The 12,962-nt window shown below is 42.1% G+C and overlaps 1 protein-coding gene across 1 annotated transcript in view; it reads left to right on the top strand.

Moving 5' to 3' along the window:
- Positions 1–2,102: 2,102 nt before the first annotated feature.
- RASA2 (RAS p21 protein activator 2) overlaps positions 2,103–12,962 on the top strand; it is a 45,476-nt gene continuing 34,616 nt past the window's right edge. Inside the window, exons 1-2 of the mRNA XM_021536952.2 lie at positions 2,103–2,210; positions 8,224–8,329. Coding sequence (XP_021392627.1) covers positions 2,150–2,210; positions 8,224–8,329 — 167 coding nt within the window. The 5' untranslated portion in view covers positions 2,103–2,149. The remainder of the gene's footprint in view (positions 2,211–8,223; positions 8,330–12,962) is intronic.

Consider the following 12,962-nt stretch of genomic DNA (forward strand, 5'->3'; position numbering starts at 1 on the left):
TTAGACTAAAGCAAAACTTCTTTTTAACTAAAACTGTGTCAGGAATCAGTGACAAAACTTTAATTGATAATGCAGGTCAGTGCTGTAAAGGAAGCTGATGCTAAGTTAAAACAGTGAACCCCAACTGTAGTCATAACATTTGAGAGAATATGGAGGCAGTATAGTCACTCTATCTTCCGAAGTGTGGCAATGTACAGTTCAAGCACACATCTCCATTCACAGGGTGCTGCCCTGCTGCTTTTCCAGATCAAAGCTCTGACTCTGCCCAGGTGAGCCTCAGTTCAGCAGCCACCAGCCAGACAAGGCAAGCAGCCTAGACAGCCAACTGTAGATAATCAAATCCTCAATTTGTACTGTAGAGGAACCTCTCATTTCCAACAGGTTAAAATTCAACTTACGCAAACTCATGTCTTTGTCAGGTTCAGGTTTTGCATTCACATCCACCTGTTACTGGTGTGATGAACCAGTTTATTCCCCACCACTACCCTGCTTGCCTTGAAACACACATCTGTCCTTCCCCAGCAACAATGTAGAGTGTGGGGATGAGGAAGGAATATCACCACTGCTGAAGAAGCAGTGGGGGAGAAGTTGTATGCAGGAGAAGCCATGAAGAAATGACAACAGATTCTATGGCTTCATACCATATCATAAAGACAAGATTTGTGCAAGAAAAATAAAAAATGGCCAGAGCACCACAGCAGGGGACTTCAGTTGGAGACAATGACAGATGCTGGCCTGCAGCTTTCTAAACTTCGCTTTAACAGCAGGATAGACTGAAGAAGGCCTTTATGTGTAGAGTGAAGAACCCATGTCCTGCACTTGTTCCTGGAACAGCTTTAGCCAGCTGAACTACCTGTGGTTTAGGACATGTCAGTCATGAAAGGCTTTCACCAGACTGTGTTTACAGGGTCTGGGAACAGACGTACCCTCAGTTTGACCCAGAGTGACGTTGAAGCAGACGTGTCACGTGCAGCCGATGGCTGGGTGGATTGTGCAGGCCCAAGGTGAGATGGCCAGGACCAATGCAGGGCCGCGGTGAAGTCTGGGTGTAAGCCAGATCCCAGAGTTTCACATTAGGATTGCTTGTCTTCCAAGCATCCATGGTAGAAAACATGATGAAAAGGCTCTTTAGTTCTTGATGAAGGTGAGCTGCTGCAGCCTGCAAACACCTCTGGGTACTGACTGCATGACTCCTGAGGGAAGTGTTGCCTGCGGCATTCCACAGGCAGAGCAACATCTGCTCCTGGGGCAGCGCGGGCAGCCGAGCCATTTCCTACTTGTTCCATGGCATTTCTGACACGGCCGAACAGCTGCACCTGAGCTAGCGACAGCAGAGGAGATCCAGTGGAGCCCGTGCTTTGCATAGGGACAGGCGCTTGGCACACCACAGGCCAAAATGGCCAGACCTGCCACTCGTTCCATTTAATGTGACCACCTGCCATTTAAGGTGACCAGTCTGGGCATAGAGAACACAACAAGCCGGGCTGCCGAGCCCTCTGTCCCGGTGGGAGGCACAGAACCACAGAATCTATTAGGTTGGAAAAGACCTCTGAGATCATCCGAGTCCAACCTGTGACCCAACACCACCTCGTCAACCAGATCCTGGCGCTGAGTGCCACGTCCAGTCTTTTTTAAAATACCTCCAGGGACGGTGACTCCACCACCTCCCTTGGCAGCCCTTCCACTGTCTAATCACCCCTTCTGTGAAGAATTTCATCCTAATGTCTAACCTAAGCCTCCCCTGGTGCAGCTCGAGGCTATGTCCTGTCTTCCTGACTACAGAGCAGGGAAAGGGGCGGTCAGGGCCAGCTCCGGAACCGGCCGAGCCCCGCGGCGCCCAGCGCAGCGCAGCCCCAGCCGGCTGGAGCGCGGGGTGGCGGACCCGGGCGGAGCCGCCTCACGGCGCAGCGGGAGAAGCCGAAGCCGCCCGGGAGAAGCCGCCCGGGAGAAGCCGCCCGGGAGAAGCCGCCCTAGCGCAGGCGCCGCGCCCCCCGCCCGCCCCGGCCGGTGGTGCCCGCGGGCGGCGGGGGTGGGGCGGGCGGCGGGGCCGGGCCGCTCCCTCCCTCCCTCCCTCCCTCCCTCCCTCCCTCCCTCCCTCGCTTCCCCCGCGGCCCTGCACTGCGCAGGCGGCGGCGGCGGCGCTGGCGCGATGGCGGCGGGAGACGGCGGCGACGAGGTGCGGGTGCTGCAGAACCTGCGGGGGAAGATCTGTAAGTGCGGCGCTGCGGTGGGGCCGCTGCGCTCAGGTGTCGTTCCCGGCTTGGTCCCGTTGCTGCCGCTCCCTCCCCGCGGCGACGCGGGCGGGCACCGGCGGGGCGGGGGCGGAGGGGCCGCGGCCGGGTGGGGCCGGGCCGCGGCGGCCCCGCGGAGGGGCTTTGTGGCCGCACGTGCGGGCCGGGCCGGGGTCTGCGCGCCCCGGAGCGGGATGGGTGGGTGAGCGGGTGGACGGACGGATGGACGGATGGATACACGGACGCGGCAGGGCCGCGGGAGGCCCGGAGTGCCAGGGAAGCATCCGTGGCTCCGAGGTATCCCTGGTGGCAGCGAGCGAACAGAAATGCCCCCTCCCGCCCGGACCTCGGGCATCGGAGTCTGTTTGTCAGGCTGAAATTGCGAAATTAGCAATGTGCAGGAAGTTGGTGGTGAAGGGCTGTTCTGGAAGCGGTCACCAGTACTCCCGTGCCTCTGTGCAGTGTGTGTGCGAGCGGGAGGAGGCGGAGGGAGAGGCCGGTGGCCTTATTTTGGTGTCTGGGAAGTGCTGAGTGCCGATACCGATAGCCTGGGTAACGTGGGAAGCGGTCGGATGGGCTGGGAGGAGGGCTCGGGGAGGCGCGCAGATAGTGCGCTGCGGCCGGGGAGCGCTTCAAAGCGAGGGGGAGAAACAGGATGTGCGGCGGCTTCCTGAGGGTATCGGAGCGCATTCATAGCGCTCGGACGCGGCCCGGTTGTTTCCTTTCTCACGCGGCCGATCGACTTTTTTGAGAATGAAGCGAAACAAGTTGACTCGGGCATGGCGCTGGGGCTGAGAACCGGTTGTGAAAACGTGTTGAAGGATTAAGTTTGGTGGAGGAGTGGAGTCGTGTTTACTTAAATATCGTCATGCAGCCTAGATGTATTTACTGTGTCTTCAGTAAATAGAAGACTGGGTCATGAAAACAGGAGATGGCCCGGAGTGGAGCTGGAGGTGCTCGCAGCCCGAGGTGTGAGCAATAGGACGTGGTTAGGTAGGCAAGGCTGAACACACTGAGATCTACTGCTGTTAGCAATTAGCACAGAAATAATACAGGCCAGGTAGCCTTTAAAAAAGCATACTGTTACTTTTGGGGTTAAAGCATGAATTCATAAAATCACAGGGTTATGAAATGGTTTTGTTTGGAAATGACCTTAAATATCATCTCATTCCAATGCTGCTGCCATGGTCAGGGACACTTCTGCTACACCATCTCAGAGCTCCATCCAGTCTGGCCTTGAACACTTCCAGGGAAGAGGCATCCACAGCTTGTTCGGGCAACCTGTGCTACTGCCTCACCACCCTTAGAGTAAAGAATTTCTTCCATATATTTAATCTAAATGCTTACTCTTTCAGTTTGTTCCCATTACTCCTCACTCTGTCATTGCAGTTCCTGATACAGTATCCCTCTCTGGCTTCCCTCATGAGATATTGGAAGGTTGTGTGAGGTCTTCACACAACCTTCTCCAGGCTGAGCAGCTCCACCTTTCTTAATCTGTTTTCAGTAATCTCTAGCAACCAACATTTTATGTATTCCCTAGGAAGCAGGTCATAGTACTCCCTAAGAAGAGGGACTATGACCTGCTTCCTAGGAGTACTTAAGAAGTTGGTTGCTAAAGATTATTGAAGCTGGCTTATTTTTTGATACTATTCTGCTTCCTGTCTTTTATTGTAAGGTTTTGTCAACATTGAACTACACAACATTCAATGAGTTTTACATTTTGGAATATTGAACTTGATGAAAGTTTTCCACTACACATTAAAAAACAAAAACAAAGCAAAATGTCTTGAGACTTACATTAAAACCAGTTTTATTGTCCCATTTATGTGTTACGGATTGAGCCTGTGGTTGTATCAGGTTTGTGACCTTCTTCCTGGGGAATATATGAAAAGTTCATTGCTGAAGATGGACCTGTAAGAACCCATTTGAAAAATGAGTGCAAGTAGCAGCTGTAATAAAAGACATGTCTTGAAACAGTGTGAAAATCACTTTGTAAACCTACTTATTTCTTCTAAGAAAACAAAAACTGTTTAAAAAATCAATGAGTTAAATGCTGTGGAAGTTTGGGAATCCTCTGATGCCTAGATGCTCTTTTGGCTTCTTCACACCACAAATACTGTGTTATTTTCACTTCTTGCTAGTATTTTTATACTGCGTTTTGTAGGGGAAAACCCTCTGAATGAAGAATAATAAACAAATATAATAATGTAATCCTCCTTGATCTGGAGGGATTAACAATAGCAGACCTCACTTTGGAAAGCTCATGTTCATAGTCTGAAGGAATTCCTTAGCATGTTTCTTACAAGGAGAATACATTTTAGTGCCCAAGCTTTGCTGGCAATTAAAATTTGACACTTGATTACTTTATGTGTGTTGCATTAGAGAGCATGGTAGTTTTAATGAGGTAATGTCAGTTCTGTGTAATTCTGCATGTATAGAAAACACCATCTGCAGAAAGTTGGTATTTATACTGTGTTTTGCAACGCACAAATTGGTGGCAAAATCTAAATTTAGCAATGTTATACAAATCATTACACTGAATTTAGAATTGAGACATGTTCTTAAAGGTGGCTTAAGCAGACATTGCATACCTAGCAGTGAAGAACCTGAGTAAGGACATGTTTACAGTCCCTGGTACCCTGTTTTTGTGGGCTGTCAGTGTTTGCAGCCAGTCTTCTGCCTCCAGTTTTCAGGTGAGATGAGATGAACTGGTCTTGCCTGTTTAAGACCCTGTAATATTTTTGGAAAGTGTAGTGTTACTCTTAAGCAGGTTTTTCACCAAAAATCCAGTAAAAGACTGTCTTTCCTTTTTGACATGCTTTTGTATTGATGGCTCTATTTTATGTGCCACAGTAATGACCAAAATGCTTTACAAAGGTATGTGGTGTCAAGTTGCTTTAGGCATATCTTGTAGTGTTTCAGGCTGTGGCTTCAGTTTTCATTTTATGCTATACGGAAGTACAGTAAATGATTTTAGTTGCCTTGATTTTTGGAGTGTTTACTGAAACCTGCATTAATGAAGCACTTGGAAAAATGTCCCCGTTGTCTCCTAGAGCTTATTTGACAAAATTCAGGATGCATTCTTTTTCTAACTTGCACTATGATTTTACCAGTGTGTGGTTATCTTGGATAACCTGCACTCCTGGAGTGGAATTTATTGTTGCTATATAATATGTTTAGTTCTGTGAAGCAAATACTTCAGAGTTTGTGTGTCTAAATGTCTTCTGGCAGGGACCCAGAACAAAGAAATTTAGAAGATGGACACTAATTGCAGACTTTTACTCGACAGGATATTGCATATCTGTACAGAAAACGTAAACATTCAGGATCTAATGTTGTTAATACTTGATTTTTATGCAACCATTATTGCCTTAGGTTTCTCAGAAAAAGGAAGATGTAGTGTAATCAAAGACTTGAGCTTTTTTTTTTTAAAGGAAATAAGCTTCTTGGAAGAGTTGGGTCACTATATGGGTGAAATGTCTCCCACAGTCACAGATACTAAGAGGTGTTAGAAACTATGTGAAATCTCATGCTCCGTATTTCACCTGACAAGTGCTCTGAGGTTATTTTTAACTCAGGATTGAGGATCTTCTTCTTCCCAAAAGTTTGTCTGTTTTTTAAAGCCAGACACTTGGGCTATACAATAATGGTTTTTAACTCATTGGAAAATAAGATCACAGAATATTCTGAGTTGAAAGATACCATACAAGGATCATCAGTGTCAGCTTTAAGTGAATGGCTCATAGGGGGATTGAACCCACAGCCTTGGTGTTATTAGCACTGTGCTATAACCAGCTGAAATCAAAACTTGTATTTTGTGTATTTCTCTGGGTGGAAAGTTTCTTTTAAAACTGAAAAACTGCACTATAGTATACAGACAAACAGAAATACATAATTTTAAGAATTGGATAATTCTTTGTAATTCTTCTTTTAAGAAAATATGAAACGGTAATAACTGTAGTTTCCTTTCAAAGTCCACTGTACTGTGCCTTTACAGTGATGATTAAATAATGTTGTATTTTAAATACTTTATGGGGAAATAAGACTGTGCCAAGTATTAACTAAAAAATAAAGCTATTCTCAGGAACAGCTGACACATCCAGTTCATGCTTATTAATTGCAAACTTTTGCTATCAGGAGCTCTCCAGATTGGTGAATTGATTTTTATATGTCATATGTTTTATTAAATTAGCTCTTCCTTAAAAGAAGTTAATGCAGTGGTAATCTGATGCTTTCCTTGGTTCTCCTGTAATATCTCACTTAAGGGTAACTTGGAGTTTAATCCTTTTTTGGAGTCTAAAGCCATTAAAACCAGGTTCTGTTCATGTCTCTCAATCTGTCAACATGGAGTGCGGTGTTTAAAAATAATGTGTATACTTCCTCCTCTCCCACACCCAAGCTGATGAAAAGCTTGTTGATGCTTCTGAGAGCACAGGTTTTAACTGTGGAAGTTCTTAAGTATCTGTTCATGCTTTCCATCAGTGTACTTATCCCTGACCTGGAAAATGTCATGATTGAAGTTCAGTCTGTGTTCCTGTTAAACTGTCACGTTCTCTTCTCAGAGACAGTCGGGGCAGCCCTTCCAGTGCTGGGCATTACTTATTTAACTTCCAAGACTGTAATAGGTTAACCTGCATTAACCATCTAACACAAAAAGAGTGCGGAGGAGAGAGAAAACAGAACTTTGATTTTACATCTTACCAGCATAGAGAATAAAGTTTACTCACTGTGCTTCATATCTGTATTTTTAAAAAATAAACATGAATGACATTTCAAATGTAATTTCAAACTGTGCTTTTTGAAAGGTCTTATGCTATTCAGACATAAAAGTAATTAAAACTCAATACTTAGATGTACTTTTCATCCCATTTTTAATATCTTATATAAATAGATAATGTTTAGATAAAGCTGATTCCACATGTCATCAGGAGGGGTATTTCCAGCAGCAGGCAAGGATGTGAGAGGTACTGGCTAAGACCTAATGCAATTCTGGTTGCCCATGGTTTGGACAACCAAGTGGAAAAGGGGCAGATCACCTGCTTTGTTTAGGATCCTCTCATGGGAGAGAGTACCTGAAAAGCTTGTAATCTCTTTTAGCAAAATAGAAGGTGGAAAGGGTCTGTTTGTTGTCTTTAGACATTCAAAGGGAGAGGAGACATCTGGGCAGAAAGTCTCTGTTTAATATAGAGAACAGTGTTGCTGTAAATTAACGTAGATGTCTGTAGCACTTGGATTTTGGAAGAGCAACTTCAGCTGGTTTCAACTGTGATTGTTCAGAGGGAACCATTTCCTAACAGATCTGCTTTATGTCCAGCATGTAATTGCAGTGACCTAGATTCAATACCCAGCAAATCTTTGTATTCTTGTGCTGCCAGTCTTTCTTTCTTATTAGAAACTTGCTTTTATTCTTTTCCATGTTGCATTGAATTAGGAGGTGATTATTTCCCCCTTCTACTAGTTAGGAAAAAATGAACAGTACTCATGAGGGATATATTTTCAAAGGCTCAGCCAACTCACAATCTGCTGTTCATTGTGGAAAATGAAATAAAGATTTGATGGGCAAGTTCTTATTAATCAGCTTCCTTTAGCCAAAGTATTTGCAGAGAGAAAATGCCAAATGAACAATAGCTCGGGCAGATCATGTCTTGGTGTTATGACCTAATGCCATATGACCTCAGGCTGTGAGTGTCTTGGATTTAGCAAGTTGTGCAGGGTCAAGCCAGAGATGAGACCTTTCAAGGGAAAGTGCAGGTGCTGCAAGAAGTGGTGTTCACATGAGTCAGAGTCTGTCTCTTCCTGTCGACTCTCATTCCATGAGAAGCTGGGTGTAGCAACTTCTCTGCCCTCTTGAAGCTTATGAATTGAAAATTAATATCAAAATGCATGCTGAATGGAAAAGTAAATTTTTTGAACACACTAAAACTGTGACATTCTTGTACATAACATTTTGTTTTTCCCGTGCAATATTTACAGTAATTTTTTTAATTTACAGATGATGCCAAACACTTAATACCCAACAAAATGAGAGACTTTTTCTGTACCATAAACTTGGACCAAGAAGAAGTTTTTCGTACACAGGTAGTTGAAAAATCTTTAAGGTAAGCTCAGTTTTTAAATTGATATGATAAGCAAGACTGCCCAATACCAGTGTGTATGACTTCTCCTTGTACTACTTTAAAATGAGAACTGACGTGTGGCAACTACTCAGAGATGTTACAGCAATGTGTAAATCCTGAGTGTTGCAAGAAGTCAAAATTGAGTCTTGTGAGCTTTTAAATGAAATATCCTAGAATATATTTCACAATTACTCTCTTCTGTTCCAGTGGGCAGCGTAACGTTCTTGTTCTTGCTAGGTTGTTTTCTAGGGAAAGAAATCTACTTGCTACACACTTCCCATGTAATTTCCTTCTTCTGACAAGCAGTTGAAGTGTATTGGTGGAATTCTGCTCTTACTGTGTATCTGGTAAAACCTGTTTCTAGAATGAAGGAACCGGAACTTTGCCATGTATGAGAGTTTTCTGTGCTGTGGGGTATCCCCTGAACAGGCCTTGTTCTCTCCTGTAGTTCTTGTGGGAACTGTAACAGGATCCACACAGAATGCCTTGCTTTGCTTCCCTGAGCACCATTTGCTGTAGCTTCTGCTACTGTCTTAGAGGCTTAAAAAGAATCAAACAAAAGGTCAGGATGATGCAGCTGCATTAGTGTAAGGGCTTTCATGTCTCAAAACTCTGAAGTTCGTAGTGGACCCAAAAAGGCGGCACTGCAGTTCAGAATATCTGGGTGACAGTTTCAGTTATGTGGAGGTGACATTAAGCCTTCCTTTTAAAACGCAGACAGTCTGTTCAGATTCTTGAAAGTTTTCTTAATTCCTTTTTCCAGTGGTTTTGTTGTTAGTGTTTGTTCTTTAAGCTCTCTCTCCAGATATTTACAGGTCAGGAACAGCTCAGATGGCAAACTTAAATACGGAATTTAAGTTTTTCAGAACATCATTTCAGAGCCTCATTATGCTTCTACATGAAATGCAAATGCCACATAAGTGCAGGCAGGAGCAAGTATTTTCCTTATATTCGTAATCTGTAACTGCTGTATTTAGATTCATAAAATTTTCAGAATTTAACAGGCTGCAATTGATTGCCCAAACAAAATCAATTGAGTAATCCTGCAGAGAAAAATGTTGAGACTGTACTGATAAAGCAGAAACTTAACATTTCCTCTTCAACTATACAATAGTTTCATGGGCAAAAGACCCAGCCCATCTCTGAAAGACTTTGCTCTCTGATTTTGTTATTAATAATGGAAACTTTGGAAGTTACTACTATGTTTAGAAACAAGATCTGTTATACTTGATGTATACACAGATATTTTTATTATGTTCTGTTTAAAAATTATTAAATTTATGTGCTTTCATCACCTAATAAAAGAAGTATTAGTTGCATAATAAAATTTTTGATAAAGTTAAAACACCTTAGATCCATCAAAAAAATTTTAATAGTATTGAAGTTTTAACTGACATTTAGTTGCAATGTCTTTCATACTTTACAGAAGAAATGAAGTAAAAAATCTCACTATAACAAAACAGTTGGGGAGAGAGGAGTCTCAAATAGCATGCCTCAAATAGAGAACTTTTCAGGTGATGACATCTTTGTATTAGAACCTGGTGTTTAGAATTGCTCTTCTGTCTCCACTGACTTCATAGGTGACTCCCTTCATTCTCTGAATTAGGGAGCGTTCCATACAAACTAGTGAAATGTAATAAAATAACTCATCCTCTATCACCAGCGACTGGAGTTGGGTATTTATACTTGATTGCTACTGTATATGCAGTTATTAAGATTGACTCTCATTCCAGAAACTTAATTAAAACATCTTGTTTCTTATTGCTGTATTAAACTAGAGACCATACTAACCTAGAGGTACTGGGACAGGAGATGAAAGCTCCAATCTCTTACTAACTTGAAAACTTTATAAATTGCTTTTCAGTGAGGCGCAGTATAATTGTAGTCATAGATGCAACTTTGAATTTCATTATTTTGTTTCATATTTTGCTTGCTTTTTCTTACACACATAATTCACAGTCTTTGTTACTGTATTATGGGTTGCAAATATATACAAGTTTTAACCTAAATTTTAGTCCTGTGAATATCAACTAATTAAATGTGGAAGTAATTATCACTAGAATTAAAATTAGTTTTGACTACCATGATTGAAAACTATTAAGCAGTGTATTTTTTAAATGTGCAAATAGGTTTAGCTTTTCATCTCCCAGCACTGGGAGAGTTGTTGGGAGTGCAGATGTAAAACCATTGACTTTACAAAGTTAAAAAACTGTGAAATAATACTGAAGTGAAAGAGGGATATTTTGGCTAATGACTCAAGAAATATTTCCTGACATGGTGTGGGATTTCTGTGAGATCTGAAGAAAGAATTTTTTTTTCCCTTGGAAAGTTGAAAGAATATCTGTGAGCCTCCTCATATGTCTGTGGTCAAATATGAGGAATGGGGGGAAGAAGGGGTATTGTGGTATGTCTGTGTCCTCTTTGTTTTTTCAATTTAAACTAAGGTCATTTTCTTTTTTTTCCCAACTGAACTTTGTGATAGTGCAAAGTTATAGCAGAAATTAATTCCCTTGTTGGTGTAACCATTGCTTTTATTAATTGATGGACTGGGGCACTGGTTAGTGTCCTCACAGAACTGCCAGGTTACTGTACCAAGGAAGGGAAGAGCAGAGGAGTGTGTTACCCAGTGATATTTAATCTCCTCTACTACTGTAATCCAGTTCTTCCTGTATGGCAGTCTGGTCGTCCTTTGAATTAGTGCTATCTTCTAATTTTGTATCCATCACAGTCTTTAAAGCCCTTGCATCAAAGTCACAAATGAAAGTACTAAACTGACTGAATCCCTGAGAAACAGGATGAGTGAGTTCCCCATTTTAGTTATTCCTCATTGGTATAAACTGTTGTACCCCGCCAGCCTATTCAACCTATCTACCTAAGAATTCCTTTACTAATACATTTATTTACCTTCTTTACCCTAAATTTTCTCCCTTTACCTCCTACTTTGCTGATGAATCAACAACTGATAACCTCTTTTAATTTAGGTAAAGAAAAATACATCAACATAAGTAAAAGAATGTATTACCTTCTATTTATGCTCATATTATTGGCTTGTTCTTTATTGCCAAATAGGAGACTTAATGTAGTGTTGAGGTCAAAATAATAATAGATTTAATGGTTTGTCATCCTTTTGGGGCTAGGGGATATGTGTAGCTGCAAAGTTTGCTCTCTTAGGAGCAAGACAAAGGTGCTGGGTGCAGAGTCCCGTAGGTCCACCCAGAATAGGTGCTTAAATCCTTGGCACTTGTTAGTGTACACTGGAGTCTGCTGTTCCCTTAGGATGTCTGTGTGAAGCTGAGCTAGAGCAGGGTTTCCCCTGACATTAGTGCCATCTCATTCTCCCACTGTTCACTCTTTCTGCTGTAGCATCTCTTTGTTTGTACCACTGTAACTTTATTTGTATAGCTGTGAGGTGAAAGCAGATCATGGACTTGACTTAAGTTTAAAATAAGCCTTTGTTTCTTGCTTGGTTTTGGTCTGAACTATTGTGTCAATACAATTAAAATGAGCAGTGATGGTAATAAGGAAGTTGAGGCTGTTTAGGGCTGTACTGCTGCTAAAGGTAATGCTCATGAGTGTATTCAGTCATGATGCTGAAAAGAAGAACCCAGCCCTTGTAGTCAAAGCAGAGTTTGTTGGCTTTGAAATTATAAAAAAAGAGGGGAGCTGAAAACCACAGCTTAATTTTTCAATTGAGAATTCTGAAATTATTTCTCAGTGTAGTGCAAAGGCCAATACTGATTTGTTTGCTTTGAAGCCTGTGGTAAAAGGTCTGTCTTTAAACAAAAAGAACATTTTTACTTGTGGAATTCCTTATAATGAATTCCCTCCCTTAAAGTTCTTGTTTCTAAAAATCTATTCTAGACATTTGAAATACTGGATTTTTTAGCTGTGTTCTTCCCACTTTTCAAGTTAGTTATCAGCTCTTCTTTCTAATTTATTTAACAAGCCATTGTCCTTAAGCCTGGGGTGGCCTTTTTTCTGTGATTATTTTGGAGGGAGGAGAGTAGGGATGGTGCCCAGTTCTTCCTGGTATCCTTTGGGTAGGTAATAACATGAACTGCTTGTTCCAAACATAAGCATATTTGTCATATTTTTATTAGTTTAAGAAAGTACTGGAACAATAGGGTCAAAATGATACTTTGCTGGGAAACAAAAAAAAAAACCAACATTTGTTTCAGGGTTTGGTATAACTGATATCATAGTACTTTTCTGCATAAAAGTAGTTTCCTGAACATGAACATCTTTCTCCAGTGATATGAATACATAGTAACTGAAATTATTTTAAGAACCCTGTTCTAAAATAGTAGGGTTTTTCTGTGGATCTGCTTGACTTTTGGTATTCATCACTCAGAGTAATACAAGCAACATTGTGGTTTTGTTCAGTCTTGAAATACAGTTTTCTGACCGCTGGCTCTGATTACATCAATAAATACTCCTTAACTTTAATGAGAGTATCAGTTCTGGGAGTGAAGATACCAACACATTGTATGAAATATGTGTAACAGAGAGGAATCCAGAGTCTTGTTCTGTAGGGGGCTGTGCACATGGCAGTTAAATAGGGTGAACTGTAAACGTGTCATTGGACTTCTTTAGATGGAGAAATGTGGTGACCGTT

Source organism: Lonchura striata, chromosome 10, assembly GCF_046129695.1.
Source record: "Lonchura striata isolate bLonStr1 chromosome 10, bLonStr1.mat, whole genome shotgun sequence".
NCBI classification, from domain to species: domain Eukaryota; kingdom Metazoa; phylum Chordata; class Aves; order Passeriformes; family Estrildidae; genus Lonchura; species Lonchura striata.